Raw genomic sequence first — 23,268 nt, forward strand, 5'->3', positions numbered from 1 at the left:
ATAAAAAAACCCACTACAATACAAAATTTTTTCACTTTTTTATATAAATTCTTTCTACTTTATATCATATCAATCACTTTTTACTTTCACTAAACAAAAAAAATTCCCCATAAGGAAAGGGGAGGGGAGGGGAAGGGGGTTATTAAACGGGGCCTAAGTCAAGTTCACTTAAAATATATGAGCAAGAGAGAAGAAGAAGAAGGCTCTAATCTACTAGGCTTTCCTTAGAAACCATAATCAAGAAAACAAGTGAGTTTCAACTCAAAAAAATTATATTTAGGAAACCACCATTAAAACCCTAACGCCTATTATAAACTATTTATAATTATCACCAATACTTGGTCACCAAGTTTTCTAGAACTCAGCCTATAAATAATACAAGCTCAAGCCCTATTGGAAAAATATAAAACCCATTTGTAATAAAATAAATCTGCTCGTTTCCAGATTTTATTAAGTTTCTAAAATGCCTTTACTAAAACTAGAAAATGAAAATTATAATCTTAGGATAATAGATAACTAATCAAGTTTCTTCATCCTCCTTGTCGCTCCCGCATCACACACATCTCTTGAAGTCCTTCCTGTGACAAAATGTGGCCAGAGTAAAACATTTCTCAGATGAGCTCTTATCAAACTTAGTTGATGAAAATACCGTGCCTTCAATTAAAAACTTAGAGCACCAACACATATCTAATTATTTATAGCCCTTGGAAATAGGCAACATAAATCTACAAATGCCTTGTACTATAGCAACAATGAGAACATTCAGACTCTGCTTTCCAGTAGATGCAAAGAGTTACACAAACAAGAATTTATAAGATGCATTCCAGAAATTTCAAAAGAGAAAAAAACCAAAGTGTCTTATTAAAAATTTTTTTAAAAAAAAAAAAAAAAAACTCACATCGCATACACGACAAATGGCAAACGTGGTTACCAAGCAATTCAATAGATTAATCTGCATATCCCTAGGTATTTTCTCTGCTATAGGGAATATTATCTTTGACAAGAATGGATGGTCACAAGCCTGACGGTGGGGCAAAAGCACCAAAAGAATATTTGTATGATTTTGATTCATTGTACTACCAGAGCAGCATATGCCCGCAACACGCAAACTCATAATTTCCAGTTGCATGAAAATTCAGCATAGAGCATCTTATAAACCAGAATTTGGATTTTGTGAAATCAGAAAAAGAAGAATCTCATAGGAAGTTGAAGGTACTTTATAGAATTGTATTGGTGTATATGTTGTCATAAAATCTTATTCTAACACCATTTAAAATTTCATTAGGACTTTGATCATTTGGAGACCATGATATGGATATATTATAAATCACTGTAAATCTCAATACAAAAATGTCCTTGTTCCTTTACTATGATCTTGCATGCTCTTTTAACAACTTCATAGTCTCTTCAATGGGCACCACTGCTTCAAATTTTCTTCTAGATATATTGATGATTTTACCACATATGCCACAACCAAAATACAAAGATTATAAATCAAGGGGCAAAATTAGCACATATAATTAATTAGTCCAATCCTTATTTCATCAGTAGTTCTTACATTAACCTTTTCAAGCATTATGAAAATCCAAAACTGTACCCACCCATACCCCTAAAACTTTATATTTTAAGACTATCAATATCAATTTGCTCATCATGCATCCAAACTTCAAGAATAAAGTACTACATTTTTTTCCTTTAGTTCAGGTGGGGGGGATTTACACCAAAAATTTTGTCAACTAACCCTTTACTTAAACCAATATCATCATAACATTTTATATGTCTTTTTCTATTACTTTCTTTCATGGAAATAATTTAGGGCAATCATATTCGTTTGCCTGAGAAGTCAGGGAAAACTGGAATCATCTTTTATTTGTATTTATTATACAACTCATTGTCACAAAATAATGGGGCTAATATGCCTTACATTCTTACAGAGTTCTCAAAAATTGAAGATGACACCAAAATTTATTCTTCTCTATTGTATGCTGTATATCTTCATATTAACTTTTCTAACACTCACCCAAGAAAAAAATTCTATAATATTTCAACCCTGGAAACCCATCCTTCTAATGAAGATATCCTCGCCAAAAAAGAACTAAAACATACTTATGGAGTGAATTAACACAAAGCAGTAAGTTTTGGGAGACATCTCTAGGTTACACAAGAAATAGGAAAACACAGACACAAAGGTAGGTCCAAAAAAGCAAGCAAAAAGAGATACTCAAATGGTCATGGATCATATTAAGGCATATCCACTACAGTGGATTTATACATTTCAGAAAAGAAATACTTGCCCCCCCAACAATCCCAGCCACCCAAAATGTAAGAGAAAGTATTCACCTTTCGAACGACGCAGCATTATAGCCCTCAAAAAACTGCTTGAAGCTTCTTGTACGGTTGTACCCAAGTAGTGAATCTCTGGATATTTGTACCTTTGTTGTGGGTATAATCATGTGTGCAGCATGGTGTAGACACGCACATCTTAAGTTGGAATCCCATATCAGTTCTTCCTGTTGGGTTCTTGTATTTTAAGTTTCTCCAGTAGCCTTTTTTTAAATAGAAGTAAAGTAAGTTTGTTTGAGAAAAAAAAAAATACCCAGCAAGATCAAGAACAAAAATAAATAAATAAATAGCACAAAAATATCCAATGAGTTTGATCTCAAATGGTACCCTTTTTCTTTTCTTTTCTTTTCTTTTTTGTAACATTCATGTTGGTTTGTGTAACTTACCTTAAAAAAAAATAAAGAACACAAGGTTGTAGATTTAAGCTCGTCTTTTCATAATCATCGAAATTTGTGTATATAACTTAACAATAGAAAAAATAATTTAAGAAAACAAAGCTGTAAATCTGAACTAATCATCTTATGATCATCAAAGTCATCAAAAAAAACTTCGAGTATTCCTTTTTCGCCGAACAGACTAGTACATTCCAAATAACTTTTAACACTAAAAAAACAGAAAAATCTGGTCTTTCTCTTTTCTCTCGTATTTCAAGTGGCTAGAGCATGCTGCAGTTTTCAAGCCAAAGAAGGGGGTGCTTGTTTGAAACACCGATTCAAAATGCAATTGATGACTTTGTACTTCCTTAAACATGTCTTCAGAGACCGAAAACACATACAGAAGTAAGAGGTTGATCCAAAACTAGCAAGCAAAAAGAGAATCAACTTTGTTTGTTAAATCTCCTTTTTTTTTTTTTTTTTTTCTTTATCTTATTTTCTTTTCAAAAGAAAAATATTAATAAGCAATCCAAAACATAAAATACTTACATTTATGTCACATCAAAACATTTTTTCAAACAAAAACTAAAAAACACCCTTCAAAAACCATTTTCCCTATAATAACATCCAAAATATAAAAGAAAGCAATCATCTTTGTTAAATCTCCCTCTTTTTTTAAAAAACAAAAATTTAACAAACAATCTAAAATACTGGCACTCACCTTTATGTCATATTAAAATATTTTTCAAACAAAACAAAAGAACACCCTTCAAAACCATTATCCCCGCGATAACACCCAAAATATAAAAGAAAGTAATCATCTTTGTTAAATCTCTCTTTTTTTTCAAAATAAAAATTTTAATAAACAATCTAAAATACCAAACACCGACCTTTATGTCATATTAAAATATTTTTTTAAACAAAAAACACCCTTCAAAACCATTATCCCGATGATAACACCCAAAATATAAGAGAAAGCATTCACCTTTGTTTGTTAAATCTTCTTTCTTCGGTTTTTTAAAAACGAAAACATTAACAAACAATTTCTAATATAAAACACTCACCTTTATCTCTCAGCAGAATACTTTTTCAAAAAAAATCCCCAAAGAACACCCTTCAAAAACCATTATTCCCTTGATAACACCCAAAATATAAGTCTATAAGACAAAGCATTAACCTTTTGTACAACGCAGCATTATAGCTCTCAAAACTGCTTGAAATTTCTGGATATTGATACTTTTATTGTGTTGTAAGACAAGCCATCAATTGCATTTTGAACGGGTGTTTCCGATAAACAAGCCTTCTTTTTGGCTCCAAGCGCCCACGCTCCAGCCGCTTGAGATGCAAGAGTGAGAGAAAATTGTGACAAATTTTTTCTTCAAATCGGGTTATTAATTTCTTAAAATAAAAATATAAAATCAGTCCTTATATTGTAAGGATAATTGCATCACAGGTCCCTGAAATTGACATAAATTATGAATCATTCCTTGTGGTACAAAAAGTTCAAGGAGGGTCCTTGTAATAAACTATAATTACAATAACTTCATAAACCCGTTTTTCGTCCACCAAGTTAACAAAATTCGTTAGTTTGCCACATCATATAAATAGTAAGACAACCTCTAAATATCATTTATATTGTAATCAACTAACAGACTTTGTTAACTTAGTGAACGAAAAAAGGTTCAAAGAGTGATTTGTAATTATAGTTTACCACAATGACCATTCATAAACTTTTTATACCACATGAAGTGATTTGTAATTTAGGCCAACTCTATGAATCAGTGATGCAATTATATCAGATCACACTTTTTAAAATGAGATCACATGATTCTTATATGTATTTTTAAGAGTAATGCTAAAAATCACACTTTTATTTCAAGCCAATGTGTTGGTGTTAATTAATGCTTGAATCAACAATGTTTAAAAAAGAAATAAAAAAAAAAAAACGGATTGAGTGTTACTGCCATATTAGCAAAGTGATATATTAGTGAAGAGAAATGTTATTTCTCTGACTCTTGTCCAACTCTAACAATTTTTTTTAAAATAAACTATTCGATACGTAGGAAAATAGATCATTTGATTGGTTTGAAAAAAAATTGAATGAGAGTTGGACATCAGTCGGAGAACTAACATGTGTCATTAGTGAAATATTATAACCTTGGCTTGTACAAAACGATTATTTATGTTTCTTTAATTAGAAAATAGTTTGTGTTTATTTACACTATTAATTAACGACATCGGGCGGTCGTTTTGTGTTTGGGATTTGGGAAAACAAAGAGAAAGAGATTCTACACGTGTAAGAAGAGTAGCGCTTGAAAAAAAGTCAAAAAGCAATATCCTTCACCTTTCCCTGCTGTTTCAAACTGTTGCTGTCACTGTGTTGCTCTTTTCATTTGTGCTGCTCTTCTTCAGACCAGATTATAGGATGGCAAGCCAACCCACAAAGGAGCCACAATCAATCTATGACTTCACTGTCAAGGTTGGTCTCTTGGTTCAACATGTTGGGCTTTGATGATAAGTTGACTTGTACAGATGTTGCTTTATCATTTTAGCTGGGGTTTCTGTAAAATATAAGTATATTTTTTACATGGGTATGCCTTTTCCAGTGTTGGGTTTCTTAGGGATCATAGAGTTTACAGTAGTTGATTAATCGAGTACAAAGTGCTGAACTAGTGTTGCATCTTTTAGACCAAATTGTAACATGGGTCCCTTTATCCTTTTAAAGATCGACTGGTCTCTGTCTCTCTGAGGTATTATAGAAGTGTTAAATATGCTCTTTTTTTTTTGTTAAAACTACCAACCCATATAAGAATTTTGGATGTTGAATGTTTTATTTATTTATCATGCTTATGAGAAGCTTCACATGGTTCGGTGCTTTGATTGGTTTCAAAGGAAAAGCATAATGAGCAAAGAATAAAGAGGATGGGAGTGGAGACTGTAGAAATTAATTTAAGGGGCACATATTTGACAGTCAGGACTGTATAAGAAAATCGATTGGGTTTTGAGGGTTGTATGATTTCTCAAAGGAAGCCTTGTGTTGCTGGGTTAAGCATTCTATAATGAGTCATTGAGACAATGAGGCAAATACTAAATAGTAAATTAGAAAGTGAGTGTGTCAGTGAATAACCATCTGGTTTCATCTAAAATTTAACAATAGTTGGCACTTGAGGTTCATTTACAGCGCCTAAATACCTTGAGTTGGAGCAATGTCTATGGGAAATTCTTTGAGAAGCTTTTTTATTTGATAATAAGTTTGTTGGAGCTAGTTATGTGCTTTGGATTGTATAGAATATGTTCAAGAGACAGATGCAACTGAGGGCTTGAAGATATGACTCTTAAGAAAACATGAGAGACAGAGAGAGGGCTAAAATAGTTACCTTTTGCTCAATTATTGGAACTTGAAGTTTATTTACAACGCTTAAATCCCTTGAGTTGGAGCAATGTCTATGGGAAATTCTTTGAGAAGCTTTTGTATTTAATAATAACTTCGTTACAGCTAGTTATGTGCTTTGGATTGCATGGAATATGTTCAAGAGACAGGCGCAACTGAGGCCTTGAAGATATGACTCTTTAAGAAAATAGGAGACAGAGAAAAGGCTAAAATAGTTACTTCTGCTCAATTATAGAGCATGGTAATCACATTATTTCCATTTTTGTGTCTTAGGAGAAAGCCTCTAACTGCCACTTTAGGGTAAATTATATACATAATATATGCACTTGGTGTAGGCCCAAGCTAAATGCCACACTCCTAAGATGGAATTTGCTTGCCCTCTCCTAATTGGTCAAAAAAGAAAAGTGTTGAGAAACGATTCCTTTTAGTTATTTCATGAGATTAATTATTTGTATGCTAATGCTTCCTTTAACTTGCAGGATGCTAAGGGAAATGATGTAGATCTTAGCACTTACAAGGGAAAGGTCCTACTGATTGTAAATGTTGCTTCCAAATGGTATTCTTCATCTGGTTTATTTTTCTTGTTCTTTTCTTCTTCCTTCTCCTTTTTTTTTTCCTTTCGAATTCTTATGAACCTAAGCCTAATATAACATAAATACAGTTAAATTTAGTAGATTTGTACTTCATCTTTTTCCTTCATATGCAAAGTTTCCTCGGCATCTCTTTCTTCATTGTCACTTGTTTGTTCTTGCAGCGGCATGACCAACTCAAATTACATGGAGTTGAATCAGCTATATGAAAAGTACAAAGATCAAGGTTTGCACTTTGAAACTTTGCATAATTGCATAGTGGTTTCGTGGTTGTCATTACAACAACCACTACATTTATAAAATAGTTGAAAAACAAAAAGAGACATTCTTGGGCTGAATTTCAAAAACGTTGTTTATTTTAAGTGTGGATCCAATTCCTTCCTTCTCTCTTCCTCATTTTTTATGAACAAATGCCCGTGCACATGCATATATGAAGCTTGTGTCTCTTCATTTTGTTTATTAATTGTATGATTTTGTAACTTAAGCCGATCTGCCGCATGTACCCTTGGAGTGTACAGCATTTATCTTTTCTTATCATTCAATCATTATGACTAGTTTGAGAGCTCATGTTGACATTTTACTATTTTCTTTATATTTTCTGTATAATGTCTTGGGGGCTTGATGCAGGCTTGGAGATACTGGCATTTCCATGCAATCAGTTTGGCGAGCAGGAACCGGGGAGTAATGATCAGATTACGGAGTATGTCTGCACTCGCTTCAAATCGGAATTTCCTATCTTTGACAAGGTAAATCTGAGAATAGTAGTATTATGTTGCTTTTACTCTCTCACAGCTGCCTCTGAATTACACTTCTTGGGACACTACGAGAAAAAAAAAAAAATCATTCTTCTTTTGCCACTGATGGTGAAGAAAAATAGACTGGTTTTGTCGTGCCTGAGGTTTGATGGTGAGTTCTTGGCATTTTATGATTATTGTCAAGGTTATTAATGTTTGCTCACTGGACAAAGTAGCCTAAAAGAGAGACATCTTAATTAAACAGCACCAAAAATTGATCTTGGGTCTCATAGTGCAAACTGCCCTGCTTCGCAAAAAGTTCTGACTGTGAATAGTAGTATATTTAAACTCTAACTGTAAAATTCAAAATTGGTGTGAACCATTCCTGTGGTTAACAGGACAGGTAGATAATACCTATTTACTTGTTGGTTCATCAATTTTACCGGTTCCTCACTCGTGAAAAAGAAATATATACATATTGGAGAGTGATGTCATTTAACATTCTTAAGCAACTATGAGGGCCAAACGACAATAACCAGTGGTGTCCACCTGCCCCCTATTCCAATCAAATGATGGTTGGCTACTATGTCTTCTGTATCCCAATGAAAGAGAAAATTTATTTGCATCCAAATGGGAAGTTTGTCAAAAATAAGTTCTCCTCTCTATTATAAAGTAAAACAAAACAAAACAGAAGGTATATGCACACACAGTGCATTTGTGCGTGCACGCACACATGTGCACACTTGTTTGAGCCCAAAGTTACATGAATTGCATATACCATAAGCTAAATCTAAATTGTACTTGTAGTATATCATTATGGTAAATGGCATCTTAATATTTTTAATGACTGTATAATTATTTGAACCGTAATACTTTTGAAACAATTTACATGATTTTCTGCTCTTTCCTTGCTATTCCTGTAAGGTTTGGAACCTTGTAGTAATTGTGACCTGTGTGAGATATGGTGCTCTGTTTCTTGTTTTAGATTGAAGTGAATGGTGAGAATGCTGCTCCAGTGTATAAGTTCTTGAAGTTAGGCAAATGGGGAATATTCGGGGATAATATCCAATGGAACTTTGCCAAGTTTCTGGTTGATAAGGATGGGCAAATTGTTGATCGTTATTATCCCACAACTTCTCCTCTTAGCCTTGAGGTGAAAGCCAGTTTTGCAGTTTTATGTTTGTTTGATTCTCTTAGGGTTTGTTTGTATTTGCTATTTCAAAACGTGCGATTTCAAAATAATCGATTTGAAAACGCGTTTCGTAAAATCTTGATTTAGACCTTTAAAATCGTTGTTTAACCTTTTAAAATCAATCATACGATTTTAGATCACAAATATTTTTAACATTTTCAATCTGCAATTTTTTTAAAAACGCACTCTCAAATGATACAGTTTTTGCAATTTTGTTTAAAATCGCACTTTGGCCTGCGAAAGTGTAAGGCCAAAAGGGCTCTCTTAGTTCAATTGGTTGTGCTCCCTAATAGTTGCTTTACGGCAAGAGATCATCTTTTCTTTTATCAAAGTGATTGATTCTTTCTGGCTTTGGCATTACTGCAGCGTGACATCAAGGAGCTGTTGGGAGTGAAGGAATGCTAAGGCCTTGGGCATTGGCATGGGGGCATGGGAAGGGACATCCTAAATTTGAAGCTTTTGATATGAGCCTGCCTTGTGTGTGTGTGCTGTACGGACTTGTAAAGTTTGTTGGGAAATATTATGTGTGAAAGTGATGCAGCTCTTCGGTGAAGGAATGCTAAGGCCTTGGGCATTGGCATGGGGGCATGGGAAGGGACATCCTAAATTTGAAGCTTTTGATATGAGCCTGCCTTTTGTGTGTGCGTGCTGTACTGACTTGTAAAGTTTGTTGGAGAATATTATATGTTAATACAGTTTGAGGTATGGCGTAAACACAGCATGTTCTTCAAGCTCCTCAAGATCTCTACAAAAATAACAAACACTAAGAGACCCTTTTCGGGTCTCGCTCTAATGCTTAAGTTAGCTTCTACTAGAGAAAGAGGTTGTTTCATTCTCCAAAATTCAGTCTGAGTTTATACCTAAGGTTGGGGCCTATCTATAAGCTGTGTAATGAGCACCCTTACTGCTAGGGTTTCATATTCTTTGGCTTGGGAGCGCTGTCTGAGGTTGACTCAGACTCGGGCTTCCTCCTCCTGTAATCTCGAGATTCCTCTCTTATTATCTTCCAAGCAAGATCTTTTCCTGAATATCCAAGATTGATCTTCAATTCCGGATTTTCAGGTATTAGGCACGATTTCGAGAGATCATAACCATAATGCCTATCTTCAGATCATGGTGATCTAATCCGAATTTCTTGGGATGCGGTCAATAGCTGAGTTCCTGAGGCAGGATTGTCTTGGGCCTTTGTTAGCTAAATTGAATCTCAGTCCCGAGAGGTCTACATTCCTGGGACCCAATCTGATTGTACCTCTTGTCTCGTATGCTCGAGAATAGCTGCCTGGTATTTATCTCTCAGGATTGGACTGCCCTGGGAGTCCTGCTATCTTGGTTGCTTAATATCCGCCTCTTGGGATGGAACTTTCTCGGGAGTTTTGTTGTCTCTCCTTGGGCCGACCTAAATGAAATTATTCCCAACAGTTACCCCAATTCCCTTTTCTGAAGCTCAAGTAATGGGAATTCTATGTCTCGGAAAATCCAAGCATTGGCTTCTTCAGAGAACCTGCTATCTTGCAAACCTAAGGGTTAAATCCGAACCCCCATTCTTCCTTGTTTTCTCTGGAGGGTTGTCTCCTTGGCTCCCGATGTAGGACTGACCGAGAGACTTGCCTTATGAATGCCTGCAAAATCTAAGTGTTGATCATACCCCCCATTCTTCCTTGTTTTCTCTGCAGGGTTTTCTCCCTGGCTCCCGATGTAGGACTAATCGAGAGATTTTCCTTGTTTTCTCTGCAGGGTTTTCTCCCTAGCTCCCGCTGTAGGACTAACCGAGAGATTTTCATTGTTTTCTCTGCAGGGTTTTCTCCCTGGCTCCTAGTGTAGGACTAACCGGGAGACTTTCCTTGTTTTCTCTACAAGGTTTTCTTCCTGGCTCCTGGTGTAGGACTAACCGAGAGACTTTCCTTGTTTTTTCTGCAGGATTTTCTCCTTGGCTCCTAGTGTAGGACTAACCGGGATACTCTTTCCTCTTGCTCCCGGTATAGGACTAATCAAGAGTTTTGCTTGCTACCTTTCTCCTTCCTGTAAAAGAAGTGACATCAACAAGTTCCCGGTCTCTAGATCGGGAATGCTCCGATGCTTAAGTCAGCACTATTCTTTTATTCTGAAAAATACTCATTCCAAAAAATCTGGGGAATTTTTTTTGTCTTTATTATAATTGAAAAAATTATCTTGTCTCTTGTTCTTTAAAACATAACTTAAAAGGAGAAAGTCTTGCCCGGGACTTGCGAAAGTCCTCTCTACCTGATCTCGGGCATAATCTCACGTTGCGTAGGTTCTCTACGCCGCGGGCTCCTACTTTTCTGGTCCTCCCTTCTTTCTTCATCCTCCTGGTGATCATTCTCCTGATCCCGCTCATTTGGATGAGGCCAATCTCGGGGCTGGTAGTCTCGGCAATTCTGAGGCCGGTTATTTTATGGTTGATTCATTTGCTCTCCCAAGAACTGGACTAGCTTGTCGTTCTTTATGAGCTCTTCAATTAACAGTCTTAGGGTTATGCACCCCTCGGTGTAATGGCCTCTTTGCCCATGAAAATCGCAATATTTGCCATCATTCTTTTATGGAGGGTTTCCTGGTATCTTCAGTGGCTTTCGAAACTCCGAATCTCTCTTGATTTCCTTGAGGACTTCTGATATCTCGGCATTCAGAGGCGTAAAGTTGCAATTTGTGAACTTTTTTACCCTCCCCTAATCTCTCCTTTCAGCCTTCCTGAATTCTCTTCTTTTTCTTTTCGGGGACCTATCCCGGGATGGCCTTAAATTGGCCATTGCCTTCAGCGTCTCTTCCTAATAGATGTATTCTTCTTCCTTATCCATCAGGCCTTGCATGGTGCTCGGTTGCTTCCGGGTCAACTTCCTCATCAAGGGCTCCTCGGGTGAGATGCCCTGATAGAGGGTGGCATAAACCATGTCTTCGATTGGATTCTCAATCGTTATCTTCTCCCGATAGAACCGGGTCACAAACTCCTTAAGAGTCTCATTGCTATGCTGGTTCAGTCTCAATAGATATCCGGACGGCCTCTTTCACGTCAAAAAAGCCAGGAATTCTATCAGGAATATCTTGCTTACCTTCTTAAATTGGTCCACATAATTGGGGGGCAGTCTCCTAAACAAGTCTCGGTCATTCCCTGATAGAGTCAAAAGGAAGGCCTAGCATGCTACTTCATCGGATGTCCCATGAAGGTTTAGGTGGGCTCGGAAGTTCTCCAAATGGTCAAAGAAGATCCCCGTCTTCAGTGTAACTCATGATCTGAGGGACCTTGACCTTCTCGGATAGTCGGTAGTTTGTTGCCCGGCTAGTGAAGGGCGAGTCAGTACTTGACAAGAGCCTATCCACCATTAGGGACTTGCTTTTGTCCTTCATTTCCATCTCCATATACGTGCATCTTCTATCCAACTCGGTCATTATTTTGTTCAAGTCTCCTTCGTCCTCCCGTTGGTCTCCGTAACGGTTGAGCCTTCTGTTTCTAAATTCTCGAGGATCAATTTTTCGAAAATTATCTTCTTGATGATCGTCTACCCAACGATCCTCCTCTCAGTCATCTTGGCCATTGACATGGCTGTTGCGCTCTTCTTCCTCACACTCATCCAGGTTCATCTTGGGATGGGGTTGTCCCATATTTCTGAGCAGCAATTCTCTATTTTGTTGCATCAGGGCTTCAATATGAGCTTCCAACGCTGCTATGTGATCTTGGTCTCCACCGCCCGGGGGAGGAAACGGTAGAGGCTATGGATTGTTCTGATTAACCGACTCCTGCTGAATTCTGTATTGTCGGTTGATCCAGCTGCTTAAACGTGTATTCATCACCATTGCAGATTTCTTTTTATGAGAAATTATCGTTCCCAACAGACGACGCCAAACTGTTAATATAGTTTTAGGTATGACGTGAACACAGCACGTTCTTCAAGCTCCTCAAGATCTCTACAAAATAACAAATACTAAGAGACCCTTTCAAGGGTCTCACTCCGATGCTTAAGTTAGTTTCTGTTAGGGAAAGAGTCTACTTCATTCTCCAAAATTTAGTCTGAGTTTATACCTGGGGTTGCGGACTATTTATAGACTGTGTAATGAACACCCTTACTGCTAGGGTTTCATATTCTTTGGCTTGGGAGCATCATCTGAGGCTGACTCAGACTTGGGCTCCCTCCTATAATCTCGAGATTCCTCCTTTATTATCCTCCAAGTGAGACATTTTCCTGAATATTCGGGATTGATCTTCAATCTCGAATTTTCAGGTGCTAGGCACAATTTTGAGAGATAATAACCATAACGTCTATCTTCAAATCGTGGGGATCTAATCCGGATTTCTTGGGATGCGATCAATAGTTGGGTTCCCGGGACAGGCTTGTCCCGGGCCTTTGCTAGCTAAATTGAATCTTGGTCTTGGGAGGTCTACATTCCTGAGAGCCAATCTGACTATACATCTTGTCTCGTATGCTCGAGAATAATTGTCTGGTGTTTATTTTTCGGGATTGGACTACCCCGAGAGTCCTGCTATCTTGGCTGCTTAATATCCACCTCTCGGGATGGAACTTTTTCGAGAGTTATGTTGTCTCTTCTTCTTAGGCCATCATGAATGGAATTATTCCATACATTATGTCTCAATGTGATGAAGCTCTTCCTCAATCTATGATAGTTTTTTTTTTTTTTTTTTTTTTTGGAAGTACTTCATCAAAAATTACAATAATGAAAAACATAGAGCTGGACAACCAAATAAAGAATCTTGAATTAACCACAACAGTGAAGGTAAGCAAAAAGGAATGCAACAAGTAAATGATGTGGCTCTATATATCTTTTGCACGAAGACCAAGAAAAAGATGTCTCCTCTTAACCCATATTTTAAAAAACCTTTTTTCAAATATCAGTTATCCCTATAGGTTTTAGATGTGGTTCTCGTCATTAACACTCTTCAAAACAAACTACAAAACTTTTTTAAATGAAGGTTGACGTGCTGGCGGCAGCCACGATTGTATAGACTAGCAATTTTATTTTACTTTTTTCTACTTGTATTTTTTGAAAACAAAACTTAGGTTTTTGTATTTCGAAACACTCTTGAAAACTTTACCTAATGAATTTTATCTTATCAACCATACATGTAACACATTTTTTTAAAATGTGGCTCTTACTAAATTAATTTTTATATTTTATATTTTTCAAAGTTCTTTTTCAAAACTCGAAATTCAAAGCACTTGTTAGAACTTTACCAAGCTCAAGCCCTATTGGAAAAATATAAAACCCTTTTGTAATAAAATAAATCTGCTCCTTCCCAGATTTTATTAAGTTTCTAAAATGCCTTTACTAAAACTAGAAAATGAAAATTATAAATCTTAGGATAATAGATAACTAATCAAGTTTCTTCATCCTCCTTGTGGCTCCTGCATCACACACATCTCTTGAAGTCCTTCCTGTGACAAAAAGTGGCCAGAGTAAAACATTTCTCAGATGAGCTCTTATCAAACTTAGTTGATGAAAATACCATGCCTTCAATTAAAAACTTAGAGCACCAACACATATCTAATTATTTATAGCCCTTGGAAATAGGCAACATAAATCTACAAAAGCCTTGTACTATAGCAACAATGAGAACATTCAGACTGTGCTTTCCAGTAGATGCAAAGAGTTACACAAACAAGAACTTATAAGATGCATTCCAGAAATTTCGAAAGAGATAAAAACCAAAGTGTCTTATTAAAAAAAAAAAAAAAACTCGCATCGCATACACGACATATGGGGAACGTGGCTACCCCCTAGGTATTTTCTCGGCTATAGGGAAACTTTTCCAACAAGATCGAAATTTATTATCTTTGACAAGAATGGACGGTTACAAGCCTAACAGAGGCGCAAAAGAATATTTGCATAATTTTGATTCATTGTACTATCAGAGCAGCATATGCCCGAAACGCGCAAACTCATAATTTCCAGTTGCATGAAAATTCAGCATTGAGCATCTTATAAATCGGAATTCGGATTTTGTGAAATCTTAAAAAGAAGAATCTCATATAAAGTTGAAGGTACTTTATAGAATTGTATTGGTGTATATGTTGTCATAAAAAGAACAAAAACATGCATATGGAGTGAATTAACACAAAGCAGCAAGTATTGGGAGACACCTCTAGGTTACACAACAAATAGGAAAACACAGAGACAGAGGTAGGTCCCAAAAAGCAAGCAAAAAGAGATACTCAAATGGTCAGGGATCATATTAAGGCATATCCACTACAGTGGATTTATACATTTCAGGAAAGAAATACTTGCCCCCCAACAATCCCAGCCCCCCAAAATATGAGAGAAAGCATTCACCTTTGAATGACGCAGCATTATAGCCCTCAAAAAACTGCTTCAAGCTTCTTGTACGGTTGTACCCAAGTGGTGAATCTGTGTGCAGCAAGGTGTAGACACTCACATCTTAAGTTGGAATCCCACTCACCTCAAATATCTGTATCAGTTCTTCCTGTTGGGTTCTTGTATTTTAAGTTTACCCAGTAGCCTTTTTTTTAAATAGAAGTATAGTAAGTTTGTTTGAGAAAAAGAAAAATACCCAGCAAGATCAAGAACAAAAATAAATAGCACTAATAAAATAGAAAAAATCTGTTCTTTCTCTTTTCTCTCGTATCTCAAGTGGCTAGAGCATGCTGCAACTTTCGAGCCAAAGAAGGTGGTGCTTGTTTGAAACACCGATTCAAAAAGCAATTGATGACTTGTTCTTCCTTAAACATGTCTTTAGAGACCGAAAACACAGAGAGAGAGAGAGAGAGAGAGAGAGAGAGGTAAGAGGTTGATCCAAAACTAGCAAGTAAAAAGAGAATCAACTTTGTTTGTTAAATCTCCTTTTTTCTTTTTTTTCTTTTTCTTTTTTTCTTTTCAAAACAAAAATATTAATAAGCAATCCAAAACATAAAATACTTACATTTATGTCATATCAAAACATTTTTTTCAAACAAAAACTAAAAAACACCCTCGAAAAACCATTTTCCCTATAATAACATCCAAAATATAAAAGAAAGCATTCAGCTTTGTTAAATCTCCCTCTTTTTTTCAAAGCAAAAACATTAACAAACAATCTAAAATACCGACACTCGCATTTATGTAATATTAAAATATTTATTCAAACAAAACAAAAGAACACCCTTCAAAACCATTATTCCCGCGATAACACCCAAAAAATAAGAGAAAGCATTCACCTTTGTTTGTTAAATCTTCTTTCTTCATTCTTTTCAAAACAAAAACATTAACAAACAATTTATAGCATAAAACACTCACTTTTATCTCTCTGCAAAATTCTTCTTCAAAAAAAAACCCCAAAGAACACCCTTCAAAAACCATTATTCCCCTTGATAACACCCAAAATATATGACAAAGCATTAACCTTTTATAGCTCTCAAAACTGCTTGAAATTTCTGGATATTGATACTTTTATTGGCTCCAAGCGCTCACGCTCTGGCCGCTAATTGAGATGCAAGAGTAAGAGAAAATTGTGACAAATTTTTTTTTCAAATCGGGTTATTCATTTATTAAAATAAAAATATAAAATCAGTCCTTTTAATGTAGGGATAATTACATAACTGGTCTTTAGGGTTGGCCTAAATTACGAATCATTTCTTGTGGTACAAAAAGTCCATAGAGGGTCATTATGATAAACTATAATTACAAATTACTCCCTAAACGAGAGACGGTACCAATTTTTAGAGTCTGGGGGGTCAAAACTAAAAAAAAAAAAAAAAAAAAAAAAAAGACTCCTTTTTTTTTTTGCCGGGCGGGGGGGAAAGCTTGGGGCTTGGGAGGGTTATGGACACCTCAAGCCTTCACCTAACTACGCCCCTGCTTGAATCTGCTTTCTGTCTACAAAGTTAACAGAATCCATCAGTTTGCCACGTTATATAAATAATAAGACAACCTTTAAATATTATGTGTATTGTAATCCACTAACAAACTTTGTTAACTTGGTGAACAAAAAACGGGTTCAGATAGTTATTTGTAATTATAGTTTACCACAAAGACCATCCATGAACTTTTTGTACCACATGGAGTACGTAATTTACGCCAAACCTATGGACTAGTGATGCAATTATATGAGATCACACTTTATTAAATGAGATCACATGATTTTTTCATGTATTTTTAAAAATAATGCTAGAAATCATACTTTTCTCTCAAGCCAATGTGGTAGTGTCAATTAATGCTTGAATCAACAATGTTTTAAGAAAAGAAAAAAAAAAGGATTGTGCGTTACTGCCATATTAGCAAAGTGGTATATCAGTGAAGAGAAATGCTATTTCTCTAACTCTTGTCAAACTCCAACAATTTTTTTCTAAATAAATCATTTGATATGTAGAAAAACAGATCCTATGATTAATTTGAAAAAAATTTGAATGAGAGTTAGACAGGAATTGGAGAAGTAGCATGTCTCATTAGTGAAATATTATAACCTTGGCTTGTATGAAAAAGATAATTTATGTTTATTTAATTAGAAAATAGCTTGTGTTAACTTACACTATTAATTAATGCTCTTTAATAGATTGTTATATGATTGCTGTACAACTGGAATGACATGACAATAAAAATTAGTTCTTAATTTTTTTTTTCACATATGCTGATCCAATGATTGATTTTCACTATCACATCATTAAGTTGTATGACAAAGTTATATGACAGTCTATTAAATAATATTACTCTACACTTTTTAATGAACAAAATTTTTCTCTACAAATAAGTCTATTAATCTAACATACGTCATACTTTTAATAAAATGAATTGAAAGAATTTCCTTTGCATATTGTTGGAAAGAAAACTTTATCATTTTATAATTACATTAAACATAAAAAAATAAATGTACAAAATATATTTTTATAAAAAAAATATTACTTTATATTCTCTTGTCAATCCACGTTAGCAGAAAAGAATAGAAGAAAACAGAGAATATCAAGTATCTCTTTCTTAACACCTCTCCGACCCATAGAAAAAGTTGGAAAACAAGATTATCGTTTTGGGCTTTTGGCAACGGTCTGTTTCACTAAACGGCACAAACTAGTATCACTTTTACAGGGGTCATCGGGAAACGACATCGGGTGGTCGTTTTGTGTTTGGGATTTGGGAAAACAAAGGGAAAGAGATTCTACACGTGTAAGAAGAGTAGCGCTTGAAAAAAGAGTCAAAAAGCAATATGCTTCATCTTTCACTGCTGTCTCAAACTGTTGCTGTCACTGTGTTGCTCTTTTCATTTGTGCTGTTCTTCTTCAGACCAGATTATAGGATGGCAAGCCAACCCACAAAGGAGCAGCCACAATCAATCTATGACTTCACTGTCAAGGTTAGTCTCTTGGTTCAACATGTTGGGCTTTGATGATAAGTTGACTTTAACAGATGTTGCTTTATCATTTTAGCTGGGGTTTCTGGAAAATATAAGTACATTTTTTACATGGTCATGCCTTTTCCAGTGTTGGGTTTCTTAGGGATCATAGAGTTTACAGTAGTTGATTAATCGAGTACAAAGTGCTGAACTAGTGTTGCATCTTTTAGACCAAATAGTAACATGGGTCCCTTTATCCTTTTAAAGATCGACTGGTCTCTGTCTCTCTGAAGTATTATAGAAGTGTTAAATATGCTCTCTTTTTTGTGAAAACTACCAACCCATATAAGAATTTTGGATGTTGAATGTTTTGTTTATTTATCATGTTTATGAGAAGCTTCCATTGGTTTGGTGCTTTGATTGGTTACAAAGGAAAAGCATAATGAGCAAAGAATAAAGAGGATGGGAGTGTAGACTGTAAAAATTAATTTAAGGGGCACATATTTGACAGTCAGGACTGTATAACAAAATCGGTTGGGTTTTTAGGGTTGTATGATTTCTCAAAGGAAGCCTTGTGTTACCTTCTAAATACTAAATAGTAAATTAGAAAGTGAGTGTGTCAGTGAATAACCATCTGGTTTCATCTAAAATTTAACAATATTTGGCACTTGAGGTTCATTTACAGCGCCTAAATACCTCGAGTTGGAGCAATGTATTAAAGTGAATACTATTTTGCACTCAAGAGAAACTGGGAGTCCCGGACTACCAAGCAAGTCCGGGAGTCCCGGGTAGACTATCTTGCACTCTAGACATGTTAGAGAAACTGGGAGTCCCGGAACATGCTGCTTCAGCTACAGACTCCATGCCTAGTTAAATCACACGAAATTGCAAGTCTTTCACCATTCTTTGTACCTTCTACTTTCCATCTGATTACTTGTTTTTCTGTATTACCTTCTCTGTAACTAGCTCTTAGTTTACTTTTATTTTATCTCTTGTAACCAGTACATACTTCAATATATATAGAATAGAGGACCGGATGATCCACACAATTTTCACCAAAGTATTTCTCTATTTCACTTTACAATGTCTATGGGAAATTCTTTGAGAAGCTTTTTTATTTGATAATAAGTTTGTTGGAACTACTTATGTGCTTTGGATTGCATAGAATATGTTCAAGAGACAGGCGTAACCGAGGGCTTGAAGATATGACTCTTAAGAAAACATGAGAGACAAAGTGAGGGCTAAAGTAGTTACCTTTTCCTCAATTATTCACATGAAGTTTATTTACAACGCTTAAATCCCTTAAGTTGGAGCAATGTCTATGGGAAATTCTTTGAGAAGCTTTTGCAGTTGATAATAACTTCATTAGAGCTAGTTATGTGCTTTGGATTGCATGGAATATGTACAAGAGACAAGGGCAACTGGGGGCTTGAAGATATGACTCTTTAAGAAAATAAGAGACAGAAAATTTTAGTTACTTCTGCTCAATTATAGAGAATGGTAATTACATTATTTCCATTTTTGTGTCTTAGGAGCATGCCTCTAACTGCCACTTTAGGGTAAATTATATACATAATATATGCACTTGGTGTAGGCCCACGCTAGATGCCACACTCCTAAGATGGAATTTGCTTGCCCTCTCCTAATTGGTCAAAAAAGAAAAGTGTTGAGAAACGATTCCTTTTAGTTATTTCATGAGATTATTATTTGTATGCTAATGCTTCCTTTAACTTGCAGGATGCTAAGGGAAATGATGTAGATCTTAGCACTTACAAGGGAAAGGTCCTACTGATTGTAAATGTTGCTTCCAAATGGTATTCTTCATCTGGTTTATTTTTCTTTTTCTTTTCTTCTTTTTCTTCTTCTTCTTCTTCCTTCCTTTTTTTTGTTTTTTGGCCTTTTGAATTCTTATGAACCTAAGCCTAATATAACATAGATACAGTTAAATTTAGTTGATTTGTACCTCATCTTTTTCCTTATAATTTTTCCTTCATATGCGGAGTATCCTTGGCATCTCTTTCTTCATTGTCACTTGTTTGTTCTTGCAGTGGCATGACCAACTCAAATTACATAGAGTTGAATCAGCTATATGAAAAGTACAAAGATCAAGGTTTGCACTTTGAAACTTTGCATAATTGCATTGTGGTTTCGTGTGTGTCATTACAACAACCACTACATTTATAAAATAGTTGAAAAACAAAAAGAGATATTCTTGGGCTGAATTTCAATAACGCTGTTTATTTTAAGTGTGGATCCAATTTCCTTATCTCTTCCTCGTTTTCTATGAACAAATGCCCGTGCACATGTATATATGAAGCTTGTGTCTCTTCATTTTGTTTATTAATTTTATGATTTTGTGACTTAAGCCAATCTGCAGCATGTACCCTTGGTGTGTACGGCATTTATCTTTTCTTATCATTCAATCATTATGACTAGTTTGAGAGCTCATGTTGACATTTTAATATTTTCTTTATATTTTCTGTATAATGTCTTGGGGGCTTGATGCAGGCTTGGAGATACTGGCATTTCCATGCAATCAGTTTGGTGAGGAGGAACCGGGGAGTAATGAGCAGATTACAGAGTATGTCTGCACTCGCTTCAAATCAGAATTTCCTATCTTTGACAAGGTAAATCTGAGAATAGTAGTATTATGTTGCATTTACTCTCTCACAGCTGCCTCTGAATTACACTTCTTGGGACACTACGTGAAAAAAAAAAAAAAAAAATCATTCTCCTTTTGCCATTGATGGTGAAGAAAAATAGACTGGTTTTGTCGTGCCTGAGGTTTGATGGTGAGTTCTTGGCATTTTATGATTACTGTCATGGTTATTAATGTTTGCTCACTGGACAAAGTAGCCTAAAAGAGAGACATCTTAAATAAACTGCACCAAAAATTGATCTTGGGTCTCATAGTGCAAACTGCCCTGCTTTGCAAAAAGTTCTGACTGTGAATAGTAGTATTTTTAAACTCTTGACTGTAAAATTCAAAATTGGTTGGAACCATTCCTGTGGTTAACTGGACAGGTAGATAATGCCTATTTACTTGTCGGTTCATCATTTTTACCGGTTCCTCACTCGTGAAAAAGAAATATATACATATTGGAGAGTGATCTCATTTAACATCCTTAAACAACTATGAGGGCCAAACTACAATAACCAGTGGTGGCCACCTGCCCCCTATTCCAATCAAATGATGGTTGGCTACTATGTCTTCCGTATCCCAATGAAAGAGACAATTTATTTGCATCCAAATGGGAAATTTGTCAAAAATAAGTTCTCCTCTCTATTATAAAGAACAACAAAACAAAACAAAAGCTATGCATACACAGCGCATTTGTGTGCGTGCACACTTGTTTGAGCCCAAAGCTACATGAATTGCATATACCATAAGCTAAATCTAAATTGTACTAGTAGTATATCATTATGGTAAATGGCATCTTAATATTTTCTTTCTTTGTGTTAACGACTGTATGATTATTTGAACCGTAATACGTTTGAAACAATTTACATGATTTTCTGATCTTTCCTTGCTATCCCTGTAAGGTTTGCAACCTTGTAGTTATTGTGACCTGTGTGAGATATGGTGCTCTGTTGCTTGTTTTAGATTGAAGTGAATGGTGAGAATGCTGCTCCAGTGTATAAGTTTTTGAAGTTAGGCAAATGGGGAATATTCGGGGATGATATCCAATGGAACTTTGCCAAGTTTCTGGTTGACAAGGATGGGCAAATTGTTGATCGTTATTATCCCACAACTTCTCCTCTTAGCCTTGAGGTGAAAGCCAGTTTTGCAGTTTTATGTTTGTTTGATTTTCTTAGGGTCCATTTGGATTTTCTGTTTCAAAATATACAATTTGAAAACGGGTTTCGCAAAATCATGATTTAGACCTTTAAAATCATGTTACTCTTATCAAAAAAATCATGATTTAGACCTTTAAAATCGTTGTTTAGCTTTTAAAATCAATCAATCGTATAATTTAAAAATACAATTTTTTTTAACATTTTCAAACTGCAAATTTTTTTAAAAAAAGGCACTCAAATGGTACAGTTCTCGCTATTTTGTTTAAAATCACACTTTGGCCTGCAAAATTGTAGGGCCAAACGGGCTCTCGTAGTTCAATTGGCTTGTGCTCGCTAATAGTTGCTTTACAGCAAGAGATCATCTTTTCTTTTATCAAAGTGATTGATTCTTTTTGGCTTTGGCATTACTGCAGCGTGACATCAAGGAGCTGTTGGGAGTAAAGGAATGCTAAGGCCTTGGGCATGGGGGAATGGGGGCATGGGAAGGGACATCCTAAATTTGAAGCTTTTGATAAGAGCCTGCCTTTTGTGTGTGTGCTGTACTGGCTTGTAAAGTTTGTTGGAGAATATTTTGTCTGAATGTGATGTAGCTCTTCCTCCATCTATAATTAGTTTTATATATATATATATATATATGAAGTACTTGAACAAAAATTTCAACAATGAAAAACATAGGGCTGGATAATCAAACAAAGAATCCTGAATTAACCACAACAGTGAAAAGGTAAACAAAAATTAAAGAGAATATAACAAATAAATGATGCGGTTCTATATATCTTTAGCACGAATACCAAGAAAAAGATGCCTCCTCTTAACCCATATTTTAAGTAACTTTCTGCCAAATATTTTTTTATCCATATAGGGTTTTAGATGTGGTTCTCATCACTAACACACTCTTTAAAACAAATTACAGAATTTTTTTAAACGAACGTTGATGTGCTGGCGGCAGCCGTGATCGTGTAGACTAACAGTTTTTTTGTTCCTCGAATGTTTTGAATACAAAACTTAGGTATTTTGTATTTAAGAAACTCTTGAAAACTTTACCCAATGAATTTTATTTTATCAAACCATACATATAACACATTTTTTAAAAAATGTGGCTCTTACCAAATTAATTTTTAAATTTTATATTTTTCAAAGTTCTTTTTAAAACTCAAAATTCAAAGCACTTGTTAGAACTTTACCAAATCAACCCCTATTGTTCCCCTTAACGATCAGAGCTTCACATCAGCTTCTTTGTTGCTTTGCTTTTCCTTTTCTTGTGGGTTAACTTTAGTCTCCTTTAGTTTATGTGTCCAACTTTTTGCTGTGGAGACAAAATAAATTGTGGTCCCTCAAGCTTCAACAGTCTGGGCACCCTATTGTAGGACTTTGGAAAGGATCTCGTCGTCATCGGAATCATATTGGGTATTTACGGTGCTTCTGCAATCTCCATATTCAATGGTTACCGTTACACAAGACTTCTCAAGCAGGCTCATTTTGGTCTGCATCAGAAACCGCCTTGTGCAGCGCCTTTCTTGACTTTCAACCCAAAAAACACTGGACCGAGTCAAATTTTGACTC

The 23,268-nt window shown here is 35.5% G+C and overlaps 2 protein-coding genes across 2 annotated transcripts; both read left to right on the forward strand.

The window, feature by feature from the left end:
- Positions 1 to 4,987: 4,987 nt before the first annotated feature.
- Positions 4,988 to 9,338, forward strand: LOC133854732 (probable glutathione peroxidase 8). Its single transcript, XM_062290993.1, has 6 exons — positions 4,988 to 5,196; positions 6,588 to 6,664; positions 6,863 to 6,924; positions 7,326 to 7,444; positions 8,418 to 8,585; positions 8,991 to 9,338. The coding sequence occupies exons 1-6, from the start codon at positions 5,143 to 5,145 to the stop codon at positions 9,027 to 9,029; spliced, it is 519 nt and encodes a 172-aa protein (XP_062146977.1). The 5' UTR covers positions 4,988 to 5,142; the 3' UTR covers positions 9,030 to 9,338.
- Positions 9,339 to 17,721: 8,383 nt separating this feature from the next.
- On the forward strand, positions 17,722 to 22,313 carry LOC133853652 (probable glutathione peroxidase 8). Its single transcript, XM_062289649.1, has 6 exons — positions 17,722 to 17,928; positions 19,645 to 19,721; positions 19,956 to 20,017; positions 20,416 to 20,534; positions 21,512 to 21,679; positions 22,119 to 22,313. The coding sequence occupies exons 1-6, from the start codon at positions 17,782 to 17,784 to the stop codon at positions 22,155 to 22,157; spliced, it is 612 nt and encodes a 203-aa protein (XP_062145633.1). The 5' UTR covers positions 17,722 to 17,781; the 3' UTR covers positions 22,158 to 22,313.
- The last annotated feature ends 955 nt before the right edge of the window (positions 22,314 to 23,268 follow it).

This window comes from Alnus glutinosa, chromosome 13 (genome assembly GCF_958979055.1).
Source record: "Alnus glutinosa chromosome 13, dhAlnGlut1.1, whole genome shotgun sequence".
Classification (NCBI taxonomy): Eukaryota; Viridiplantae; Streptophyta; class Magnoliopsida; order Fagales; family Betulaceae; genus Alnus; species Alnus glutinosa.